Below are 26,540 nucleotides of genomic sequence, written 5' to 3'. Positions count from 1 at the left end.
GAATGTCTAAAATTAAGGGATATTCCTTTAAGATGAGAGGGAACAAATCAAAGGAGATGTGAGGGGCAGGTTTTTTACACAGAGAGTGGTAGAGATGGCGGTGGAGGCAGGTATGATAGGGGTGTTTAAGGGGCTTTTTGATAGGCACATGAATAAGCAAGGAATGGAGGGATATGGACCATGGACAGGCAGAAGGGATTTGTTTAAATTGACGTTATGTTCAGCACAGTATCGTGTGCTGAACGGCCTGTTCCTGTGCTGGACTGTTCTATGTTCTAACTCACTGATACTGGTGAGAGTGCTACTGGATGACAGTCACACAGGTGATGGCTGGTGAGATGCAATCGTGGCTGTACTGGTGATGGTCTGTGCTTGTGTTTCATTTGCACTGGTGGTCTAACTCAATGTGGCAATGGAGAGCCACCCAATCAACTGCCAACTTCCTCACTCGGGATTTTTGAGCAGGTGATGGTCTTGTGGCATTTTCACTAGACAATCAATTCATAAACTCCAGGTAATGTTCTGGGAACCCAGGTTTGAATCCTGCCACTGCAGATGGTGGAATTTGAATTCACTAAAAGTCTGGAGTAAGGGGTTTAATGGTGACCATGAAACCATTGCCATCTGGTTCACCAATGTCCTTCAGGGAAGGAAACTGCTATCCTTACCTGGTCTGGCCTACATGTGACTCCAGACCCACAGCAATGGGGTTGACTCTTAACAGCCCTCTGGGCAATTAGGGATGGGCAATAAATGCTGGCCTAGCCAGTGACATCCACATCCTGTGAATAAATGAAAAAAACATTGTGAGCTTCTTCAAAGGGGATATGTGTGTGGAATGGCTATCCCACTGCCCCTGTAGAGTTTGTGCAATATGCGGTGGTCACTGAGCTCAGTCCACGATGGGGACAATGACCCACTGTGTGTACCTTTCTGTTGTGAGGGTAGTCAAGATCCAGGATGTTTTGAAAGAAAGAATCTGCATTGATACAGAAACCAAAACAGATATTGCTGGAGAAATCCAACAGGTCTGTCAGCGCCTGTGGAGAGAAAGCAGAGCTAAAAGGAGATAGAGGGGTAGCTGATATGGTGCAATGAGAACAATCTCTCTCTCAACCTCGGCAAAACTAAAGAACTGGTCACTGACTTCATAAAGAAAGGAGGGGAACACGCTCCCATCTACATCATGGACCTGAGGGTGAGAGGGTGCACAGCATCAAGCTCCTTGGAATGACAATAACCGAGAACCTGTCCTGGACCTCCCACATAGATGTAATGGTCAAGAAGGCACAATAACAAGTCTTCTTCCTCAGGTGGCTCAGGAAACTCAGCATGTGCAAAAGACCCTCGCCAATTTCTACAGATGAACCATTGAGAGCATCCTGTCTAAGTACATAATGGCCCATTACGGCAACTGCTCTGCCCAGGATTGTAAGAAACTTACAGAAAGTTGTGTGCACAGCCCAGACCATCACAGAAGCCAACCTCCCATCCACGGACTCCAGTTACACAGCTCGTTGCCACAGAAAGGCAGCCAACATCATCAAAGATCCCTCCCACCCTGGTAATGCTTTCTTCCAACCTCTTCTGTCAGGCAGGAGATACAGGAGCTTGAACACTCGCACCAACAGGTTCAGGAACAGCTTCTTCCCTGCTGTTGTCAGACTGATGATTGAACCTCTCCAACTTCACATAATGCTGATCTTGCTAATGTTGATTTTGTCGAGCGCCCGGTCTGTGCGATGTAACCTGTATGCCTTGGTCTAAGTTTTGTTTTCACCCTTTCATCTGTACATCCCTGCTTATTATGACCTGCCTGTACTACTTGTGAACAAAGCTTTACACTGTGGTAAGGTACACGTGACAGTAAATCAAATCAAATCAACGCTTTAGATCCAGCGACCCTACATCAAAACCGTACACTCCGAAGAAGCACCAGTGGACTGGAAACATTAACTTTGTTTTCTCTCTCCGCAGGTGCTGCCAGACCTGCTAAGTTTCTCCAGCAATGGCTGCCTTTGTTTTAGATTTTCAGCATCTGCAGTTTTTGTTTTATTTTTACATTTTATGTGCGGTCGCGAGCCAGAATGTTTCACGGTAAACATTTGAAAGATGGTCATGGCTGTATAACAGTTGGCAGTTTGTTCACAGCAAGCTCCTGCAAATAGACGAAGTGATAATATCCAGATATTCTGCTTTGGAGGTGTTGATTGAGGGAATTCTCAAACAGCTCTCTCCCTCAAAATAATACCTCGGGATACTATACAGTGGTTTGAGGCTTGGTTTCACATAGCCCCTAAAAAGCAGCACCTCTGAGAGTGTCGCAGTCTCTCAGGAATGCTCTGGGACTGTCAGCCTGAATTACAGGTCGAGGTTTTGAGTGGGGTTTAAGTATTCCAACACACAGTTAGGGAGATTATCTACTGAGACACAGGCATAACCTCAATGGTATCGGCTTATATCAAACACTCCAGAAGACGGACAAATTCGAAGCCAGATTTCTTCCTGAAGGGACAGTATTCAAACTGAAAGGTTCCCTCCTCACACACAGTGAGACATTCCACCTCTGCACATCAGAAGCAACCACAGAATCCCTGTAGTGCAGATCAAGGCCATTCAGCCCATCAAAATTGCTTCAAACCTTTGAAGAGCATCCTATCCAGACTCACCACAACTTCACATTTAGCATGGCCAATCCACCCAACCTGCACATCTTTGAACTGTGGAAGGAAACTCACAGACAGAAACAGGGAGAATGTGCAAACTCCATGCAGACAGTCACCTGAGGCAGGAATTGAACCCAGGTCCCTGGCCCTGTGAGGCAGCGGTGCTAGGCACTGTGAGGCAGCAGTGCTAACCATATTGAGCTGTTTTTAGCTGCAGCACTGCCATTAACACAGCTGATAAGGAATGGGGAATTTGAGGGCTGACATGCGTTATATCTATCTTTTAAATTCTATTCATTGATCATGCAGTGGTGAAAGGGAAGGTAAAGAGGTTTTCTAAATGGATCTTCCTCCCTGCTCCAATAATTGCAAAGTTGTTCAAATTTCCTTTAAACAAAAGGTATCTCTCCCTTGTTTTCCTGAAGACCTTGTCCGCTGGTTGAGCTACTAATGATTATATGTCCTACAGTGCATCTCTTTATTTTATTATTCTTGTATGGGATAGGGGTATCATAGGCAAGGCCAATATTTTTTGCCCATTCCTAGTTACTCTTGAATTAATAGGCTCTCTAGGCCATTTTGAAGAGCAGCTGAGAGTCAACTCCAATGCTGTGGGACTGGAGTAACGTGAATCAGACCAGGTAAGGATGGCGGTTTCCCACACTGAACAACATTAGTAAATGTGATGAGATTTTGCGACAATCTACATCGGTTATATGGTCACCATTTAACTAGCTTTTACTTACGCAACAGCATTATTGGGGTACAGACAGGAGAGTGTTATGAGAGAATTAGACCATGTATTTTACAGCATTGTATCACTAATTCTCCCAATGAGTGAAACTGTAAGGGAACCTGGAGAATCTCCCTTTGGGCACAGCCATGAATATTCAAATCCCCTTTATATTTCTGCATTATTGTTTGAGATTAGTGAAGTTTTAGATTTTATACAGTTTTATCAACTCAGTTTCTGTCTTTTCCTGTTCAAATGAACCAAACTATTTTTATCCTTTTTGCTTTTTCTCGTAAGTCTCAAATTATTGGGCCAAAGCAGCTTGCTCCCAAGAATCCTTGTGTTGACATTGTTCAGGAGAAAGTGAGGTCTGCAGATGCTGGAGATCAGAGCTGGAAATGTGTTGCTGGAAAAGCGCAGCAGGTCAGGCAGCATCCAGGGAACAGGAGAATCGACGTTTCGGGCATAAGCCCTTCTTCAGAACTGACATTGTTCAGTACCATTATGGATTGGTGGGGGTGGTGGTTTATTGAAGTTAATGTGACAAGATAATGATGGGATACTTTGCCCTCTAACAGCAGGAAGCCTTAATGATTCAGATTTGCAGGGATTCCAGATACTGACCCCAGTTGTCCTCCCAGAAGTGTGGCATCATTCTACCTCAAAAGCAGAACAGAGGACGAGAAGGCCCAGGCACCCATTGGGTATCATCTCCACGCCACTGAGGTACCCACTGAGACCCAATGTACCCAGTGTTCTGAGGCCAGCGATACTGAACACACATGGAGCACCTATTGTCTTCTATAAGGCTGTAACCAAGAGGCCACAAGGTGTCACAAAGTTGGAACAATTGACCAAAGGTGAAAAGAGAAGCCCAGCCAACAAAGAGCCAAACCCCTTTCAAAAGAATTCTGAAGTCATCGCCTGGTCAAAGAAATTGACAAACCAGTCTGGGAACTCTACTCACAATGTAACAACCCTGGGCAGTGAGCCAGTCTCCAGGTTTGAGAGGCCATCCACTGATCTTGAAAATCACAAGGTTTCGACGGCTGGAGTTGGAGTTGATGCTGGAATGGGAGCGTTAGTGAACAGTGGGACTGTATCTTCTGTGGTATTACCAGGTCAGCGCATTATCAATGCCGGGTCATCTGTTCTGGTGGAATCACTGGAGATACGTTCCCAAACCCCACTTTTAGTTTTAGATTCAACAATTAGGTTCACTCCAACAATGCAGGTAGTCAGCTTGCCAACAACTGTTGCATCATACAGACACTTATTAACTGGTTCATTCTCGAAGATGACTAATAGTTCAAGCCGGATAGGAAACCCTTTTTAGCACTGTGCATGTGTCTCGAAGGGATCAGTTTAACATAGAGCCTGAAGTATCATCCCTGCATGGTGACATTGGATCTCCTATGAGTACTCAGGAACTAGCATTGCACAAGCAACATTTAGCAATTATGACTTCAAACAGTGCCTTATCAACACACTGCATCAGTAGCTTGTACAATTGGACACCTTCATTACGTATTCTGGGAGACATTGATTTTGGGGATGTAAAATCCATCATGTCGAAGGCTACCTTCGAAAGCATCAATATTAACTTTACTGTCACTCAACCACCAAGCACTGCAAATTCTGTCCAGTTAACAGACCACTTTAACAGAGAGTCTATACCATCAATCCAAAGGTTGCTCATCAGTACAGAAGAGCTAAAAAATCAATTAAGGCAATCTGATGAGCTTATCATGTTTCCAGGCCAACTTTCAGCAAGAGGACAAGGAGATGACATTCCTGTCTTCATGCAAAGTGTAGACTCTCTGGTTATGTCAATACAGTCACATGAGAACTTGAGCCTTCCAGATGTTTTAACAGCTCCACTCATTCCCGACATGGTAAATATTCCTTCCACACCTGAAAATTTCTGGGGTAATTCTCTAACAGCGTCTACATCCAAACTCAACAATGCTGTTAACCATTCCCCATGCAACACAGAGATGTTAGCAATGGAAAGACTTGAGTCCAGCGTCCATCCCTCCATTTCAGGTCCAATGTGGTCAGTCAATCTTCATCCTATAACCTTGCAAACTGGCACACACATATGTGTTGAGATGGCTGGTGCATCAGGAAAGGGAGAAACCTCTGAGCTACAAACAGACAGCTTATCTCCCTCAAAAGAGACTTTCCTGAGTACAGACACCTGGTGGAGGTTGTCAACAGAAGTGAGTCCTCACTTTTTGCCTGTCACCGACAAAGACCATCATCTGATCTTACTGACTGATATCACATTGCATACAACACAAGGACATCAGCGTACACCTCTTGTGATGGAAAACAAATGGGAAACATTGATACCAGATGATGTAGGATCATGAGCCAGAAACAAAGAGGTTTCACTTGCACCCTTGCACATCTCAACCAAGTTGACCCTTGAGACTCTTAGCCTGAGAAATGGTTTCACATCAGGAACTGATTACCTCAAATCTTCTTTGGACAGCTCAATGAAAAACATTGGGAGCACCTGGACTTTCCTTTGGACTGGACCCCAGTGGTAACAGTCATGTTCCTGCCCATGTCTTCAGATATATCTGTATTTGTAAGAAGTGAGAACTCAAATTCCCATCATCATGACGATCTTTCTGAGTTGGAACAAGCACTATCATTAACGTCAAATTCATCTCACAGGCCTATAAATGGAACATATTTTCCTGGTTTTCTGACATTTCCAGAAGTATTTGAGAGCCACTGGGGAATTGTTTCCAATGCCATTGGAATTTCAACTGTGACTTTCAGCTCTGACATGGGGGAGAAACTTGTGACCCCTCCTTCAAAGAAGGAAGTGCAAGTCCAACTTGGACATCAGTTAGTCGAGGACTCAGCAGATAATGTAACTGCATGGCATTCATTGTTGGGTTTCACTCCAGATAGGATAGACAATCAAGCGAGTCTCCATCCTTGGAATCCTGAATTGAAGTGGGAACCATTTTCAGATTCCGCTTTGGGAATGTCTAAAGATGTCCAGGCAATGACTATGATGCCTGTTCATTTGGGACCACAAAAGACTTTGTTCAGTACACATACCCCATTCCTAACAAGAACCCCCCAACATGAGGAACTAGATTACATTTTTACAGGGGCAGAACTTGACCAGACATTGGTCAGTAGGTTTATACAACCCACACTAGACTTCCCAACTCTACTTTTCAGCATAATTTTAACAAGTCAGAAACATGCAAGAGCATTGCAGGGTCACAAGTCTTTTGGTGAAGAGCCAAGCATTTATATTCAGAGTTTGTACTCTCTCCCATTCAGTATTTCATAGTCTTTATGAGAAGGAATACCAGTAGATCCTCCTCAGTTAAGTAGTGAAACTCAAGACCTGACACTGGCGCCAACATTACCAATGGCCTCTTCCCGGGATTACTCAATTGGTGTACATCCTTCTCCATTGAGCTGGGACCTTGCCATCAACACATGGATGAATGCTGTCTCTGATCCACTGCGCCAACTGTCTCAAACCTCCACAACAAATTTCTCACACCTTCCAGCTGCTTTCTCCCCCATTGTAGTGACATCTCCTCCAGATCACTCTCGTGAGGTTTATGGACCTGGCGGTGCTCTCCCCACCAGCTTGGAGAGCGGGCAGCTATCCATCACCCCTGACCAAGCCTCCGTGTGCCGCATTGGTGAAGAGGCTGATGGGACAGGCCGCTTGTGTGGACCAGTGGTCTCCAACTGTATGTCTTAGCTGCACTTGTAGAAATCTGTAGCAGAGTGTACCACGGAAAAGCACTGCTGATAGTTGCCTCACCTGCATAGATGCTGGGCTGTATCTGTAGACCTTCTAGATGATAGTATGATGTGAGGAGATGGCTGATTGCAGTGAAGCTTAGTGGTTATAGAATACCTTCCTTTTGCAAAGCTTACTGAATAGCATTAGCAGCGATAATTAAATCACTTTCCTATTAAAAATTCATCCAAAGCCGAACCAAATTACCACACGTTCATTCCCCTTGAAGGGTAGCCATGCAAAAAGTGACATTACCCTCTGCCACAAAAATAAATAATTCTGTTACTATTTATTTTTTAATAAACTCTTGCAATTTCTGGATGGCAAATTGAAATTCCTCTTTTAATGAATAACAACCTGTTTCTCTCTATGATGAGCAACACATTCCTGGAGTTTGGTTCAAGATTTATTGGCTCCAGCAGAAATGTTTGTTTCTCATGGAAGGAGAGACTTCAAGGCATGACTGCAACTGTGAATGTTGTGGGTTTATAAACCTGGCACTGTGGAACACGCTCCATATGAAGGGGAGGAAGAGAGTTGTCAGTTTTTGCTTAACTGTAGCTATAGATTATTCTGCCCTGCTCTGGACTGAGATGGCAGTGTGGTGTTTACTGGTTGAATGTGCAAAATGAAGAACAACTGAAATGGTTCACATCCTCAACTTCTGGTCAGGTCCGGTTTGCAAACACCAAAATTTCAACCCAATTTCGCCCAATGCTTTGTATGTTAACCCTTTGAGTCCATTGGATGTGGTTTGTCTCCAATGAAATGCGACACCAATCTTTATGATTGGTGTGATTACAGAACAGTGGGGGCTGGATTTTCCGGGTGCTAACCACGAGTCTCTTTGTGTACAAAGAGAAACCATGGCCTGCTGATGCCTACCTTCGGAATTACGGAGGGCAAGAGACCACGGAGATCGGAGGCCTGGACTCCTTTTAGGAAAGACCAGTTAACGAGCTTGCCAACCTCCTGATCATGTGGTATTTAGCATTGCCTGTTGGTGTGAAATAGATGGGGAGTGGTTTTACACCCAGCTGTGGCGCAGTTGGCACAACCCTGGGGCTAAAGCCTCCCCAGCCCCAAAAGAACACCCCATAAATTGCAGCCTCGTGTTTGAGGCAGAGTTAGGACGAGGAATATTGTCAGCGAAACTGTACTCTGGCATTTAATTTTCTCTCTGCTGAGAGGCTTAATTCCACGTGCTTCATTTATTTCTATCAAGTGGTTTAATTTCCATCCCCCTCTCCGGCAAACAATCACAATCCAAAGATTTATCGTTCACCTCTAATTGTAACGCACCAGCCCCCATTAGCCATGTGAAAGGCGCCATCTAGAGAGGACTGTGCGGACTAACCCCTTGCACAGTTCTTGTGTGGCACTCGCTTTTCTGTCAGTACTGGGGTTGAGTGTGCAGGAGATCTAACCGATCAATGCTACTTCCAGCATTTGTAACTGGGTGAAAGAGGGTGATTACCTCTTTGCTTCCTTTCCTCCTGAGAGCCAAGCAATATAGAGCACTCAATGAAGTCTGCACATTTGTCACTTAGGTTTCCCCTGGTCTGTAGTAAACCACTCTTATAATTACAGGATTCTGCATTTCACAGAACTACACTTGAGAATCAGAGATCCATTCACACATTAATAACCGTATTCCAACACAGATGATGAGTCAGAAATAAGATTTGTTTTTTAGGTTGTCATCCATCCCTTAAGTCCATTGTGAAGGTACATTTTTTTCTCAACATAGTGTCGGGTCCACTGTATCCAACCTTAAACTCCAGCTGTTCCACTGGCTCCTACCTCACACACTCTACGCTTACCTTCTGAATGATCGAACCACAGGACACAGAGGAGGCCATTCAGCCCGTCATGACTATTCCAGCTCTTTGGAAGAGTGAGCCAATTAATCCCACTCCCCTCCTCTTTTTGGATCACTTTACAAATTTCTTACTTTTGGTTCTATTCCCGACTCCCTTTTGGAGTTTGCTGTTGATTCGACTCTGTACACCTTTTCAGATTATTCCAAATTTCAATAACTTGTCACATTTAGAAAGAGAAATTCTCATCATATCTGATTCCTCAGAAACTTGCTCACTGTTAAAAACTGTGAGGGGCTTTAGGAATCTGTTAAGTCTCCAATTGTCAACTAGTAGGGGAATGAGTCTGGGTGGGTTGCGCTTCGGCGGGTTGGTGTGGACTTGTTGGGCCGAAGTGCCTGTTTCCACACTGTAAGTAATCTAATCTAATCTAATCTCTAATCAGGTTCAGAATGAATATCCATCATGGCTATTCTCCGTGATCTTAGGAAGCCACGTGTGTTTTGAGGATGGAGGGGTGTGGGAGGTGACATGAGTCATAACATTTCTCTGTTCTCGCCGCACAGGGGGACTTTTATACATGACGCAGTTTACGGTCCATGATGAGATTGGGGACATGAACATAGCAGATCTGGAGCAAAGAATATCAAACTGGGTAAGTACTCTCAGTTGGCCTTTTCTTAGTTCTTCTGCAGCTAATGGACCACCATGCTCATTTTGTGTGTCAGTAATAGCCTCCTCAGTAAGGCCTCCCTCTATCACCCCATCACTACTCATCTGGTGAAGACTGAGAGCAGGTAAGCAGCAGAGACTGGGGTAGGGGAGGATTTCATGTTGAGCTAAACCCCCTAGTTTTGGATGCCAAATGCAAGGACATTTCTTCTTTCATTAATAAGATGAGGGTATCACAGCAAGGCCAGTATTTGTTGCTCAACTCTAATGATGCTTGAACTGAGTGTCTCTGTCGGCCATTTCGGAAAGTACTTAAAGAGTTAATCACATTGCCCTGGGCCTGGAGTGACATGTAGGCCAGATCAGGTAAGGATGGCAGATTGCCTTTTTCAAAGGATATTAGAGAACCAAATGGGGTTTGATAGCATTGATGGTCACTGTCAGCAACAAATAAAAACAGAAATGGCTGGAAAAGCTCAGCTGGCCAAGTAGTATCTGTGGAGAGAAGTTAGAGTTAATATTTCATTTGAGTGATCCTTCATCAGAATGTATTTCTGATGCTACCAGACCTGCTGAGCTTTTCTGGCTACTTCTGTTTTTGTTTCTGATTTACAGCATCGTTATGATGATGTGGGTGTACTGTACTTTAAGAGAGTAAAGCGAGTAGTGACAGCACCAAGTGTTCTCAATAAGACACAATGTGCTCCAGCTACTGGGGTAACTGGTTGCCTGGAAACAACAAAAAACAGATTTGAATTCGACCAAACAGTTTAAATTATACCTGCCTCCAAAAAACTAAACTCCGACAAAGTTTGAATGTAGTATATCGATGATCTTAAAAACCAGTGATGCAATCCAATGCTTTGGGAGTATAAGACCGGGGAAAATTGAACAGTTAGGGGAAAGAACTGCCAAGCCAGCATGTAGAGACTGCCTGAAAAATAGCTCTCTTAAAGGTACCTTTATTGATCAGTAACCTGTGTAGCAGAATCCCCAAGAAGAAGAAAAGAAGACAGGAATACAGAGAAGAACAAAAAGCTGCCTGTTTTGAGATAAGAAGTTTTATTTTGTAAGTCTTAATTGGTGGTTTTATTGGACTAGTATTGTAGAATGGACAGTAAACGATAGGTTAGAGGAAGGAATTATAAATAGTTGCTAGTTAATTATTCTCTGTTATACTTAAAGAAATAAAGTTGTTAATTTTTACTTTAACTAGTTCTTGGCCTATCGAATTTTCACAGGTTACAGCATGGAATATATCTTTTCTGTGTTGCTGGGTTAAATTGAGCAGGAGGGTTTATCCCGTGTTGTAATAAGCATCCACAGTTCTTTTGGTTTTAATGTTCACCATGAGTGACTTTATATTTCCAGACTTATGCATTGAATTTAAATGTGAACCTGCTTTTGCCCAAAGCTTTGGCTAGGGCCCTGGGATTATTAGTGCAATGACATTCCCACGACACTACCATCTGTCTTTATTACAATGACATCTGGTTAGAAAAGGGAATATTCATGTGGGTTGAAATAACTTCACAGAGACTGATATCTCATCACCAAGTCCCCTTTTATTTAAACATGGAGAGTCCTTGACACTGATCCAGCTCCTTCAGAGCTAGCTCTCAGAGTGAACAGAACCTCTGTCCCTTATATATGTCAGCCAGGGCTCCCTGACTGGATCAGGTTAACAGCCTTAATCAGGGAACTCATATTCTATGAGGTCCACCTGGCTGACTTCATTGCAATCAGTATATAGGTTCCAAATGTGACCTGGACTTGAGAGCCAAGGATAAGGAACAATCTTCCTTGATTGTTTTTTCTTTTTGATCCATTACTTATCCTGCCTTCCCCTTACAACACCGAAACCTCAACTCCCATGTAACAATGGATAATTATGAGATTTTGGGACCATTTCCCATACAAGGAGCCCAAAGATATGTGACTACTTGATCAGTTTGACATGCTTTTCTTTGTGGTACTGAGGGCAGACCGTATAAAATATATTGATATTCTAAAACTGAGATGTATAAAATTATGAGGGGCAGAGACAGGATAGACAGGAAGGAACCATTCCCCTGGTAGAGCGATCAATGACTGGGATGGTAGATTTAAAGTGAAGGGTAGGAGGTTGAGAGGAGATGTGAGGAAAATCATTTCACCCAGAGGATGGTGGGAACCTGGAACTCCCTGCCTCTAAGGTTAGACCATAAGACATAGAAGTGGAAGTAAGGCCATTCAGCCCATCAAATTGGTAGAGACAGAAACCATAATCACATTTAAGAAATATTTAGATGTGTTCTTGCAATACCAAGGCACACAAGGCTGTGGGCCAAGTACTGGGAAATGGGATTGGAATAGTTAGATGATTGTTTTGACTGGCATGGACTTTACCCCTAACTAACATGTCCCTGAACATTATAGGCAATTTAGCACAGCCAATCCACCTGAACTGCACATTTTTGGATTGCGGAAGGAAACCGGAGCACTCTGAGGAAACCCACGCAGACACAAGGAGAATGTACAAACTCCACACAGACAGCAGTGTCATAGAGTCATAGCCTCATAGTGATATACAGCATGGAAACAGACACTTCGATCCAACCCATCCATGTTGACCAGATATCCCAACCCAATCTAGTCCCACCTGCCAGCATCCAGCCCATATCCCTCCAAACCCTTCCTATTCATATACCCATCCAAATGCCTCATAAATGTTGTAATTGTACCAGTCTCCACCACTTCCTCTGACAGCTCATTATATACACACACACACACACACACACACACCCCTCTGCATGAAAAAGTTGCCCTAAGATCTCTTTTATTTCTTTCCCCTCTCACCTTAAACCTATGCCCTCTACGTTTGAACTCCCCTACCCCAGGGAAAAGACTTTGCCTATTGACCCTATCCATGCCCCTCATAATTTTATAAACCTCTATAAGGTCACCCCTCAGCCTCCAGGGAAAACAGTTCCAGCCTATTCAGCTTCTCACTTTAGCTCAGATCCTCCAACCCTGGCAACATCCTTGTAAATCTTTTCTGAACCCTTTCAACTTTCATAACATCCTTCTGACAGGAAGGAGACCAGAATTGCACGCAAAAGTGGCCCTTTATGATTGTATGGACCTTTACGATTGTATGATCCTTAATGGTTGTATGACTGAAATGCATGTTTACGTTGTTGTACTGCTACAGTCTGGTAATGGATCAGGTTGTTCACTAATTTGCGGTTTTTCCCTTCATGTTTCAGCTCACTGAGTCTTTTCAGAACTGGAATTACACTGTATATGTGGAAAGTGTCAGGTGAGGAGCTGGAAACTTTGCAAACAAAATGGAATCATGCAGGATTGAGGCTGATGCCTCCTGTGAACATAGAGAACAAAATAAATTCAACCAGGAGTTGACTCTTCAGCCCATTGAGCGCATTCTGCCATTCAATATGATCCTGTTTGATTTTGGGTTTCACCTTCACTTTCCCTTTCTATTCCCATATTCTTTGATTGCCTGAGAGATGCAAATCCCAGCCGCAAACTTTTTAAAATTCTTTCCTGGACTGTTGGTATCCCTGGCAAGTCCATTATTTATTGCCCATTCCAAGTTGCCCCGCAGAAGTGGGTGGTGAGCTGGCTTCCTGAACCTGCCATCCCCAGCCTTTAGGGACACCCACAATTGCTGTAAGGTTGGGAATTCCAGGGTTTGAGCCAGCGACACAACAGCAGCAACATATTGGATTGTAAGGGAATTTGGTGTTCCCCTACTTCTGCTGCCCCTTTGGTTTTCGAGATGGTGGAGGTCTTGGGTTTGGAAGGCGCTGGCTTTGGAGTCTCCATGAGTTAGTGGCTGAGAGGGCCAGCTAGCTTAGAATGCTGGATGTTGGTTTGCACTGCAAAATAGCACCAACAGCATGGGTCCAGTTCCCACACTGGCTGAGGTTACCCTGAAGGACTGTCCTTCTCAACCTCTCCCCTTGCCTGAGGCGTGGTGACCTCAGGTTAACCCATCACCAGTCATCTCTCTTTAATGAAGGAGCAACTCTATTGTCCAGTAAAACCATGGCAACGTTACCTTTATTCCATGATGGAGCATTCCCAACCTTCTTCCCCAACTGTGACTCTGGTGTAACACATTGTGTTGAAAGCGTTCTTAACAGACTTTTGATGCAAAAATCACACGACATTGGGTTATAGTCCAACAGGTTTATTTGAAACCACGAGCTTGCGGAGCCCTGCTCCTACCTAATGTACCTATCTGAAGAAGGAGCGGGGCTCCAAATAAACCCATGTAATTTTTGACTTTGTCCACTCCAGTCCAACACCAGCACCTCCACATCACGGCTGACATCAATGGAGAGAGAAAGAGAGTTTTGGGTCTAGATGCTGCCAGATCTACTAATGTTCTTCAGGGCCCCCTGATTTTATTTCCGAATTCCAGCATCCACAGTGTTCTGCGTTAACTTTTTGTATTGGGAACTGGCAGAAATACTGAAAGAGGTAGGAAGGTGGACTTGGCCATGATCTTGGAATATGTTGCTGGAAAAGCGCAGCAGGTCAGGAAGCATCCAGGGAGCAGGAGAATCGACATTTCGGGCATGAGCCCTTCTTCAGGAAGGGTTCATGCCCAAAACGTCGATTCTCCTGCTTCCTGGATGCTGCCTGACCTGCTGCGCTTTTCCAGCAACACATTTTCAGCTCTGATCTCCAGCATCTGCAGTCCTCACTTTCTCCTCGGCCATGATCTTATCAAATGAATGTGCAGGCTAACTCTTCTGTTCTTATGAGTCCATTCAAATACAGATTCTGTTTTTCATAAACGTAGCAATTTATGGAATGGCACTACACATAGAAAATAGGAGGAGCAGTAGGCCATTCAGCCCTTTGACCTCGTCCTGCCATTCAATAGGATTATGGCTGACCATCCAACTCAGTCCCATTTTGCCACTTTCTCCTGATAATCTTTAGTGGAAAAATTCCTGTAACAAACCCAATTGCCTTTTTTTTTCTTTCTATCCCACTCAAAAGTTCATCTTTACAAATCAGAATTCTTTTCTGTTTACTGGTTAGGATTCTTCAAAACAACAAAACTGTACCTCGCCGCATTTCCAGATCAATTGATTCCACAAGGTAAGAAATAAATATTTTGCTTTCTATCTTTAGACTGTGTTGTCTTTTTGATTGTAAAACCTTATTAAAAATGCATGCTTACAATAAGTCTCAGGTTTCCCAGCACCAAGATCTAAAAATTGAATTAAAACTGAGTCCCCACCTTCGTAATGCGCAACACAATGAAAAACACATTACACTTAGTTATGCTTTCTTCCTAACTGTAAGTATTTGCAAAGTGATCTCAATCTATGGGAAGATTTGTCACTGGTCTCGTAATCCAGAATCTCAGGCTAGTGTTCCGGAGACATGAATCCTGCCATGACAGATGATGAAATTTGCATTTGATTGAAAAAAGGAATTTAAAAAAATAAATAAATACTCTAATGACAACCATTTAATCAATGTTGATTCCCTAAGAACCCATTTGGTTCACTAAATGCCTGTCAGGGAACAAAATTCTGTCACCTACATCCAGTCCTGACCTGCAGTCCCCACATAATCGACTCTGGGCTGCCATCATAAGTCATTCAGAGATAGTGCTTCAGGACATTTTGATTCCAGTTCAGAAAGCGTCTCCTTTTTTTTGAATGTTGTGGAGAAAAATATGATGTTAACACTTTTCGTCGTTTGCTCATTAAGGCAGATGTAAGAATGCGATGTTTCAGAGGAGCTACGTGGGAAAAAGAGGCTGGTTGGTTGGCTGGCAAGTCAACTCTAGAGGCTGCACATGTTCATAAAGTGGAGGGGCCGGTTGGACTGGGGTGGACAAAGTTAGAAATCTCACAGCACCAGGTTATAGTCCAACAGGTTCATTTGGAAGCACTACCTTTTAGTGCGCTGCTCCTTCATCAGGTTGTCCTGCTCCACAACCACCTGATGAAGGAACAGCTCTCTGAAAGCTAGTGCTTCCAAATAAGCTTGTTGGACTATAACTGGGTGTTGTGTGATTTTTAACCATACTCATAAAGAGAGACCTGTCCACTTCAGGAAAACATAATAAACATATCCAGGCTTTCTGCTTGCCTTGAATTAAACAAAAACATTTGGGAAAATAGTTCCCTGTTTCATTCTCCATGGTAAAACATTAATCAGTCAAAATCCACTTGCCAACCAATCAGCAACTGTCTCTCATGCAGTAGGACCAGTTGCTGTCTTTGATGTTTGGCATTCTTGCACATGTCCTGATGACTGCGTTTTGACAAGCTTCAACACCATGTCTCTTTTCTCATCAACTCCTAAGTTGTGTACTAACATGCAAAACCTTATTAAAAATGCATGCATATAACTAGTCTCCAGATTTCCCAGCACCAAGTTCACAAGAACAGTTCTAAGAATTAACCTAAAGCCATGTGTCTCCTTTGTCATGCACAACACTATGAAAAGCACGTTAAACTTAATTATGCATTGTTCATAACTAGATAATTGATCTCAGTTCCTCTGTTATTGTGTGCTATTTTCTCTTCAGCTATGAATGCGTGGCCATCTTGTATTACAATATTACCAAAAATGTCTACCTTGAAGAAAGGATAGTCCAAGAGAGGCTGAGAAACACATCTTCAGGCATCGGAAATAACCTTTCCATAGAGTCCATTCAGGTGCAACCTGTAGGTAAGTGAAGAAGTGAGATAATGTCGCGTAACCTGGTCATTGTCTCCAGTGAGAAAATAGATGGAAAAAGCATAGCAGATCAAGCAACGTCAGAAAAGCATGGGAATCGACGTTTCGGACAGGACCCTTCATCAGGACTGCCCATGACGTTGACTCTCCTGCCCTTCTGATGCTGATTGACCTGCTGTGCTTTTTCCAAACTCCACATTTTATCAACTCGTGACTTTCCAGCATCTGCAGTCTTCACTATCTCCAATGAGAGATTAGCCATCAGACGAATGATGGGCTGAGTGGGTTCAAGATCAACCCAGGTTGAAGACTTTTACCCTTGAATAGAGAAGGTGTAGGAATGGCCCAGTTGTGGCCTTTAAGATAATGACAGAGTTTGATGGGATAGATATAGAGAAGGTGTAAATTAATGCAATAGGCAAGTTAAAAGAAACATCTGTATCCAGAGAGTGCAGCTTTGTTACCCCCAAAGCATAGTGTTGACAAATAGCACAGCACATTCCCAGGAGAGTTACAAACAGAAAAGATTATATTGCTCACTGTAACAAAAGCATATCATCCTTTGTGTATCCGGATTTCTTGAGATAAATATTGCAATGGTACTTCGGAGTTTCAGCCCGTGATTCTTTAATGACCAAAGTACATGGATTCACAAATCCCTTTTTTCTAAAACATTACTGTTTGTGTATTGCTTCTGTTAATGATGTTAGCCATGAATATCCCCCTGTGCTGGATACTTCAAGTCACGCTGTTCTTTATCCACAGTGAACTGTTCCTCAGAAGAAAAACCAGCCCAATATATTTGGAAAGCAGCCAGACCAAGGACCACCCAATATCTGTCCTGTATCGCAAATCAAGAGCAATATGCAAGCAGAAGCTGGTAGTTAATTAGATTCTTTTTTTAAACCATAGATTACAGCGATTTTAAAAAGTGGCAATATTCTGGGGATCTTTTTGAGACCCTCCAACCGCATGACATCAATGTCACCTTCACCAGTTTCTTCCTCTCACCTTCCCCGACCTCATGGGAGTTTTCCATCGGCCTCCAAACAGTTCCAGAGATGTAGAGGAAAGGATTACAAAGATGATTCCGGAATAGGAGCGAGAGTAATAGAGTAGTTATTATGGGGGACTTTAACTTTCCAAATATTGACTGGAAATACTATCATTTGAGTACTTTAGATGGGTCAGTTTTTGTCCAATATGTGCAGGAGAGTTTCCTGCCAAAGTATGTAGACAGACCAACAAAGGGCGAGGCCATATTGAATTTGGTACTGGGGAATGAACCCAGCCAGGAGTTAGATTTGGAGGTAGGCGAACACTTTGGTGATAGTGACCACAATTTGGTTATGCTTACTTTAGCAATGGAAAGGGATAGGTATATACCACAGGGCAAGAGTTATAACTGGAGGAAAGGCAATTATGATGCAATTAAGCAAGATTTAGGATGGGGAAGGAAACTGAAGGGGATGGGCACAATTGAAATGTGGAGCTTATTTAAGGAACAGCTACTGCTTGTCCTTGATAAGTATGTACATGTCAGGCAGGGAGGAAGTGGTCGAGTGACGGAGCCGTGGTTTACTAAGGAAGTTGAATCTCTTGTCAAGAGGAAGAAGATGGCTCATGTTAGGATGAGATGTGAAGGTTCAGTCAGGGTGCTTTTGAGTTACAAGCTAGCCAGGAAAGACCTAAAGAGAGAACTAGGAAGAGCAAGGAGGGGGCATAAGAAGTCATTGGCAGATAGGATGAAGGAAAACCCTAAGGCTTTCTATAGGTATATCTAGAATAAAAGAATGACTAGAGAAAGATTAGGACCAATCAAAGACAGTAGTGGGAAGTTGTGCGTGGAGTTTGAGCAGATAGGAGAAACACTAAATAAATATTTTTCATCAGTATTCACACTGGATAAAGACAATGTTGTTGAGGAGTGGTGTAGTGCTGGAAAAGCACAGCAGGTCAGTCAGTATCCTTGCTCTTCCTAGTTCTCTCCTTAGGTCTTTCCTGGCTAACTTGTAACTCAAAAGCACCCTGACTGAACCTTCACATCTCATCCTAACATGAGCCATCTTCTTCCTCTTGACAAGAGATTCAACTTCCTTAGTAAACCACAGCTCCGTCACTCGACCACTTCCTCCCTGCCTGACATGATTCCTGATGAAGGGCTGATGCCTGAAACGTTGATTCCCCTGCTCCTCGGATGCTGCCTGACCTGCTGTGCTTTTCCAGCACCACACTCTCGACTCTGATCTCCAGCATCTGCAGTCCTCACTTTCTCCAAATGTTGTCAGGGAAAATACTGAGATACAGGCGACTAGAATAGATGGGATTGAGGTTCACAAACTGCAGGTGTTAGCAATTCTGGAAAGTGCGAACATAGATAAATCCCCTGGGCCTGATGGGATTTATCTTTAGGATTCCCTGGGAAGCCAGGGAAGAGATTGCCAAGCCTTTGGCTTTGATCTTTATGTTGTCATTGTCTACAGAAATAGTGCCAGAAGACTGGAGGATAGCAAATGTTGCCCACTTGTTCAAGAACGGGAGGAGAGACAACCCTGATCATTACAGACCAGAGAGCCTGACTTTGGTTCTGGGTAAAGTGTTAGAAAAGCTTATAAAAGATACGATTTATAATCATCAAGAAAGGAATTAGTTGATTAGGGATAGTCAAAATGGTTTTGTGAAGGGTAGGTCATGTCTCACAAACCTTACTGAGTTCTTTGAGAAGGTGATCAAACAGGTGGATGAGGGTAAAGCGGTTGATGTGGTGTATATGGATTTCAGTAAGGGGTTTGATAAAGTTTCCCACAGTACGCTATTGCACAAAATACAGAGACATGGAATTGAGGGTGATTAAGCGGTTTGGATCAGAAATTGGCAAGCTGAAAGAAGACAGAAGGTTGATCATCCTGAAATTCAGTTACTGTAGTGTATAGCAAGGATCTGTTTTGAGGCCACTGCTGATTGTCATTTTTATAAATGACCTAGATGGATTTGTAAATGTACGGATGACATGCACAGTGGAGTTGTGGACAGTGTTGAAGGATGTTGCAGGTTACAGAGGGACATAGATAAACTGCCGAGCTGGGCTGAGAGATGGCAAATGGAGTTTAATGCGGAAAAGTGTGAGGTGATTCACTTTGAAAGGAGTAACAGGAATGCAGAGCACTGGGCGAATGGTAAGATTCTTGGTACTGTAGATGAGCAGAGAGATCTCAGTGTCCATGTACACAGATCCCTGAAAGTTGCCACCAAGGTTAATAGAGCACAGGCAGAGAGCCTGAAGCATGGAGAGATAAGCTAGAGGAGGGTGGGGGTGGGAGAGAGTGGCATAGAGTACAATAGGTCAGTGGGGAAGGGGATGAAGGTGATAGGTCAGGGAGGAGAGGGTGGAGTAGATAGGTGGAAAAGGAGCTGGGCAGGTCGGACAAGTCCGGACAGGTCAGGGGATCGAGTTTCTGGAGGTTAGAAGCTAGGATGAGGTGGGGGAAGGGGAAATGAGGAAACTGTTAAAATCCACATTGATGCCCTGGGGTTGAAGTGTTCCGAGGCGGAAGATGAGGCGTTCTTCCTCCAGGCGTCTGGTGGTGAGGGAGCGGCGGTGGAGGAGGCCCAGCACCTCCATATCCTCGGCAGAGTGGGAGGGGGAGTTGAAATGTTGAGCCACTGGGCGATGTGGTTGATTGGTGCGGGTGTCTCGGAGATGTTCCCTAAAGCGCTCTGCTAGGAGGCGTCCAGTCTCCCCAATGTAGAGGAGACCGCATCGGGAGCAACGGATACAATAGATGATATTAGTGGATGTGCAAGTAAAACTTTGATGGATGTGGAAAGCTCCTTTGGGGCCTTGGATGGAGGTGAGGGAGGAGGTGTGGGCGCAGGTTTTACAGTTCCTGCGGTGGCAGGGGAAAGTGCCAGGATGGGAGGGTGGGTCGTAGGGGGGCGTGGACCTGACCAGGTAGTCACGGAGGGAACGGTCTTTGCGGAAGGCGGAGAGGGGTGGGGAGGGAAATATATCCCTGGTGGTGGGGTCTGTTTGGAGGTGGCGGAAATGTCGGCGGATGATTTGGTTTATGCGAAGGTTGGTAGGGTGGAAGGTGAGCACCAGGGGCGTTCTGTCCTTGTTGCGGTTGGAGGGGTTGGGTCTGAGGGCGGAGGTGCGGGATGTGGATGAGATGCGTTGGAGGGCATCTTTAACCACGTGGGAAGGGAAATTGCGGTCTCTAAAGAAGGAGGCCATCTGGTGTGTTCTATGGTGGAACCGCTCCTCCTGGGAGCAGATACGGCGGAGGCGGAGGAATTGGGAATACGGGATGGCATTTTTGCAAGAGGTAGGGTGGGAAGAGGTGTAATCCAGGTAGCTGTGGGAGTCGGTGGGTTTGTAGAAGATGTCAGTGTCAAGTCGGTCGTCACTGATGGAGATGGAGAGGTCCAGGAAGGGGAGGGAGGTGTCAGAGATGGTCCAGGTAAATTTAAGGTCAGGGTGGAATGTGTTGGTGAAGTTGATGAATTGCTCAACCTCCTCGCGGGAGCACGAGGTGGCGCCAATGCAGTCATCAATGTAGCGGAGGAAGAGGTGGGGAGTGGTGCCGGTGTAATTACGGAAGATCAACTGCTCTACGTAGGGCTTTTGCCCGAAACGTCGATTTTGCCTGTCCTCGGATGCTGCCTGAATTGCTGTGCTCTTCCAGCACCACTTATCCAGATCTGGTTTCCAGCATCTGCAGTCATTGTTTTTACCAAGGTTAATAGGGTTGTTAAGAAGGCATACATTGTGTTAGCTTTATTGGTAGGGGGAGATTGAGTTTCTGAGCCATGAGGTCATGCTTCAGCTGTACAACACACTGGTAAGGCCGCACTTGGAGTATTGTGTACAGTTCTGGTTACCGCATTATAGGAAGGATGTGGAAGCTTTGGAAAGGGTTCAGAGGAGATTTACTAAGATGTTGCCTGGTATGAATGCAGGGTCTTATGAGGAAAGACTGAGGGACTTGAGGCTGTTTTCATTAGAGAGAAGAAGGTTGAGAGGTGACTTATTGAGACATATAAGATAATCAGAGGGTTAGATAGGGTGGACAGTGAGAGCCTTTTTCCTCAGATGGTGATGGCAAGCATGAGGGGACATAGCTTTAAATTGAGGGGTGATAGATATAGGACAGATGTCAGACGTCGTTGCTTTACTCAGAGAGTAGTAGAGGCATGGAGTGCCCTGCCTTCAACAGTAGTACACTCGCCAACTTTAAGGGCATTTAAATCGTCATTGGATAAACATATGGATGAAAATGGAATAGTATAGGTTAGATGGGCTTCAGATTGGTTCCACAGGTCAGCACAACATTGAGGGCTGAAGGGCCTGTACTGTGCTCTAATGTTCTATGTTCTCCAATCCCAAATCCAACCGTCCAACTCGGTACAGCTCTCTTGAGCTGTCCTAGGATCAGCTCAACTTTGCATTTCTACAAGTGACATTCTAACTCATCTAGTCTGAACCATCTTACAGAATCCAGGAGTTTGTTGAGATTGGTTTTCTTTCTCAATTCGTTCATTCCAATTATTGGAAAGCCTTTCAGTGAAATGCCTCCAGGTTTTTGTTCCTAAGCCTCTTATTTCTGAAAGAGGTGGCTTCAGTTTATGTGGTTGATGATATGAGGAGATGGTGGTAATCCCATGTGTCTGCTGCCCTTGTCCTTCTTGATGGTAAGAATTGTAGGTTTGGAAGGTGGTGTTGAAGAAGCCTTGATGAGTTGCTATAGTACATCTAGTAGCTCGTACACACTGCTGTCTCTGCACGTCAGAGATGGAGGAAGTAAATTGTTAAGGTCTTAGATGAAGCACCAGTCAAGTGGGCTACTTTGTCCTGGATGTTGGAAAACTGTAGAGTGTGGTTTGGAGCTGTCTTCATCCAAGCAAGAGGAGTGACTTGTGCCTAGCCGATGGTGGACAGGCTTTGAGGAATTGGGACATGAGCTCCTTGCAGAGTTCCCAGCCTCTGCCTTGCTCTTTTAACTACCTTATTACCTGCCTGTGCCTGTGTCAACTCAACAAAATCAGTGACAACCATTTGTGGGTTCAGTTCTCCAGGCCATGCCTTGATTGATCAGACTCAACCTATTTGGTTTAAACAAATTCTGGCGGTTAACTGTCAATCAGCATTAATGTGTGCATACTCCATGGCAACACCTCTACTAATCCGAGTACACTTCCCAAGAATCAGGACTCTTCTCTTATGGAGAATAAATGGCTTTCTCCTCGAATTGGCATTCTTGCAAGTTGTCCTGATGAGGAAGAATGAGAGGTTTTGACAAACTGACTTTTTTAAAGCAATACTCAAGTTCTGAAGCACTTTTTCAATTTTATGTTTTCACTTGTTTGCTAGTTTCTTCGGGATTTGTATACATGGAGTAATATTTTCCTTCTGGTCTGTCCAGCCTTTTAAACATGCAGAACTACACATCTTTCTGGGAACCGCCTGACCTGAGAAACTGTTCGCTGGTTACAAACAACAGCACCTTGGAAAACCTTCCACCTGTTTCCGCAGGTAATTATTACGGGATTCGGCTTCTTCAGGAAGAGTCTCATTCACAACAAGAAAGGGCAGGAAGATCCCATGTGGATCTGTGGTGGGCCCATTGATAGAACTTCAATGTAAGATTGGGTCAGGGAGGATTACTATTGAGAGACCAATGCGACCATGGGCAGGATTAATCTACATAGTGCAGCTCCGATGGTTAAATAGTGTCCATTTTTTCCCCTTCCTTCTTACACAGGATGTGAATATTGTTGGCAAGACCCATTATTCCTCCCCATTCCCAATTCCCCTTGGTTTATTTGAGCCCTTTCAGATTTGTCAGTGAGTTCTCGGGATGTGATCAAGAGATCATGTTTGCCTCAGAACAAGAAGAGTTCCTGAAAATTCAATATCATTGGACCCTCTATTATCCAGTAATAATTCCCCATCAATATCCATTCCCCAACATTTCCATTCATCACCAATTGTTAGCAGTGACCAACTTGTATTATGGTCAAGGATGGTTACTTCAATAACGATGCTGATGAAGTTCCTGTTGTACACAGACTCTATGCCAGGTACATCACAGTACCACATCAAAGTGCTCACACTGTGATACATACTCTTCCATGAGGGTAGGTACGTACAAACAGAGGCTTGGTTAGCTTGGATGGCTGGTTAGCAATGCAGAGTGATGCCAGCATCAGGGGTTCAATTGCTGTAAGGTTATTGTGAAGGACTCTCCTTCTGAACCTCTTCCCTCACCTGATGCATGATGACTGTCAGCTTAAACATACCACTAGTTCATAAGATGTAGGAGCAGAATTAGGCCATTTGGCCCATTTGAATCTGCTCTGCCATTCAGTCAAGGCTGATATGCTTCTCACCTCCATTTTCCTGCCTTCTCTCCATATTCCTTCGACCCATTACCAACTAAAAATCTGTCTAACTCCTCCTTACATGCACCAGTAGTCTCTCTCTAATGGGAGTGGCCACAATGACCTTCTGGGACTATGGTGCCTTTGCCTTATACATAGAAACTGCACCAGAGGTTTATCTGAACAGACTGATTAAAACTATCTACACGCATGCAGCATTCTGAAGTGCTCACATGAACCTTGCACAGATTTGCAAAGATTTCAATGTGCAACTTGTTACTGTGGTCCAGCTGCATTCGAGATGTGTTCCAGAATCCGGTGCTGTCCTTCCTCTGCTGCTGCTCAGCTACGGTCTCCTTTAACCCTTTCTTCCTTGATCATCCCCTGCAGACAACGCGGCAGAGGTGGCCAGTCAGCTCCTCGATTTCTCCGCGGATGGGAATCTTACCCAGGACCAAGTGGTTAAGCTGGTGGAAACTCTGAATCAGATTGTGATCGTGTCGGACATCAACTCCACATTGGCATCCACAGTGCTGTCAGTTCTGTCCAATATTCTTTCAAGCTCAGATGAGGCACTGGCCACATCTTCCCAAGTGTAAGTACTCACTCTGGGAAGTGCAATCTATCGATTTGTACTCGCACCTTTCCAGTGGGAACTGTTTATCCTCACGCCTCTTCTGACTGAGAAGCTGCAGGAGATATGACCAGCCACAGCATGGCCCGATTTGATTCCTTCCCATTGTTGGAATTTTCTTGTCCTCTTTAGTCTCCTGCACAGTCACACATGCACACACACAAACATACACACAGACGTGTAAACACACACGCAGACATGTAAACAAACACACAGACACATGAAAAACATACACACAGACCCATGCACTATTACACACAGACACATAAACAGACCATACACAGACACATGAACAAACACACAGACACATGAACAGACACACAGACACACATGCACACACAGACACGTAAACAGACACACACAAGCAGACACACAACAGATTCACACAGACATATACACACACACTCATGCAGAAACACAGAAATACACACACACATAGACACAGACACACACATAACATACAGACACATACATAGACACACAAACACAACACACAGACACACATGCACTCACACATACACAAGCACAACACAATACACACACATAGAGACACACACATACACGGACGCATGCACAGATATGGATACGTGCATATACACACACACAAGCACAGATGCGCACACACATACACACACACACACACACAAATACAGACATGCCAAGACATACAGAGATACACAGACACATGCACTTGCACACGTATGTTCAGAGTTTGACACATACTTGTGTAACGGGGAAACACTGCTGTTAACCTGTGCATAGCAAATCTAGAGTGGCAGCAATGGGATCAAAACTGAGTGACTTGTTCAGTGCTGTCATGCTGGCTAAAGGATGAATATTTCTCAGGACAAAGTTAAAAATCACACATCACCAGGTTATAGTCCAACAGGTTTATTTGGAAGCACTAGCTTTCGGAGCGACGCTCCTTCACCAGGTGGTTGTGATCATATGACACAGAATGTATAGCAAAAGGGTTACAGTGTCATGGAGTTGTAATGATATATTAAACAACTTTAGTTAAAAATCACACAACACCAGATTATAGTCCAACAGGTTTAATTGGAAGCACTAGCTTTCGGAGTGACGCTCCTTCATCAGGTGGTAGTGGAGGGCTCAATCCTAACATACAGAATTTATAGCAAAACTTTACAGTGTGATGTAACTGAAATTATACATTGAAAAATTGATTGTCTGTTAAGCCTTTCATTTGTTAGAATACAGTGATCGACATGAAAGAAGTGAAACTATCACTGTACTCTAACAGATGAAAGGCTTATCAGAAATCAATTTTTCAATGTATAATTTCAGTTACATCACACTGTAAAGTTTTGCTATAAATTCTGTGTGTTAGGATTGAGCCCTCCACTACCACCTGATGAAGGAGCGTCACCCCGAAAGCTAGTGTGCTTCCAATTAAACCTGTTGGACTATAACCTGGTGTTGTGTGATTTTTAACTTTGTACACCCCAGTCCAACACCGGCAACTCCAAATCATCACCAGGTTATAGTTCTCAAACAAATTTAGATTAAGTCTTTCATCTTTTAGAATGGGATATGGTGGTTTCGGTTCTTTAATATGTAAATCCCAGAATTACATTCTCAAGGTGGTGTCAGTTTATCTAATAATAGGTGTCATTGCAGTTCAGACAATGCATTAAATGTGTGAAGGTAATGTCTGTACCAATGTTGAGTCAATTCTATTCCGAAAGTGGGGCTGACAGAATCTGACATGGATTTATGCTGTTATTGAGCATAATCAAATGTAATTCTGAAAATACAAATTCACCCCATAAACATATATGTTTGTGCATGCAGGAGAGACAGAGTGAGAGTGTGCATGTGGGTGTGAGTGCATGTGAAAAAGTTTTTGTGTAAGCTTCAAATGTGTGTGTTAGTGTGATGGGGTATAAACCAGTGAGGGTGCGCGTGTGTGGGGTGAGTGCAAGAGTGCATATGAGAGAGAACTTGTGAATGAGAGAGGATCTGTGTGAGTGTGTGAGTATGTAGGAGTGTGTGTGTGTGTGTGTTTGTCTGTCTGTGTGTTGTATGGGGGTCATTGTGTTGTGTTTGAGTGTGTGTGTCTGTGTCATCTCCCTACAGCCATTCCCTATGGACAAGCCCTACAGGT

General features: G+C 43.9%; 1 protein-coding gene across 11 annotated transcripts in view; it reads left to right on the top strand.

The window, feature by feature from the left end:
* adgrg6 (adhesion G protein-coupled receptor G6) overlaps nucleotides 1-26,540 on the top strand; it is a 131,316-nt gene that overhangs the window by 64,785 nt on the left and 39,991 nt on the right. For all 11 annotated transcript variants that reach the window (XM_087991124.1, XM_087991118.1, XM_087991120.1 and 8 more), the window contains 7 exons: nucleotides 9,576-9,664; nucleotides 12,930-12,982; nucleotides 14,740-14,799; nucleotides 16,247-16,389; nucleotides 17,164-17,278; nucleotides 22,821-22,930; nucleotides 24,169-24,373. In XM_087991124.1, coding sequence (XP_087847250.1) covers nucleotides 9,576-9,664; nucleotides 12,930-12,982; nucleotides 14,740-14,799; nucleotides 16,247-16,389; nucleotides 17,164-17,278; nucleotides 22,821-22,930; nucleotides 24,169-24,373 — 775 coding nt within the window. The remainder of the gene's footprint in view (nucleotides 1-9,575; nucleotides 9,665-12,929; nucleotides 12,983-14,739; nucleotides 14,800-16,246; nucleotides 16,390-17,163; nucleotides 17,279-22,820; nucleotides 22,931-24,168; nucleotides 24,374-26,540) is intronic.

Source organism: Chiloscyllium plagiosum, unplaced genomic scaffold (genome assembly GCF_037043375.1).
Source record: "Chiloscyllium plagiosum isolate Xiang-an unplaced genomic scaffold, Cpla_swu_hap1 HiC_scaffold_10, whole genome shotgun sequence".
NCBI lineage: Eukaryota > Metazoa > Chordata > Chondrichthyes > Orectolobiformes > Hemiscylliidae > Chiloscyllium > Chiloscyllium plagiosum.
The sequence above is the reverse complement of the archived record's forward strand: the minus strand, read 5'-3'. Positions and strand labels throughout refer to the sequence as shown.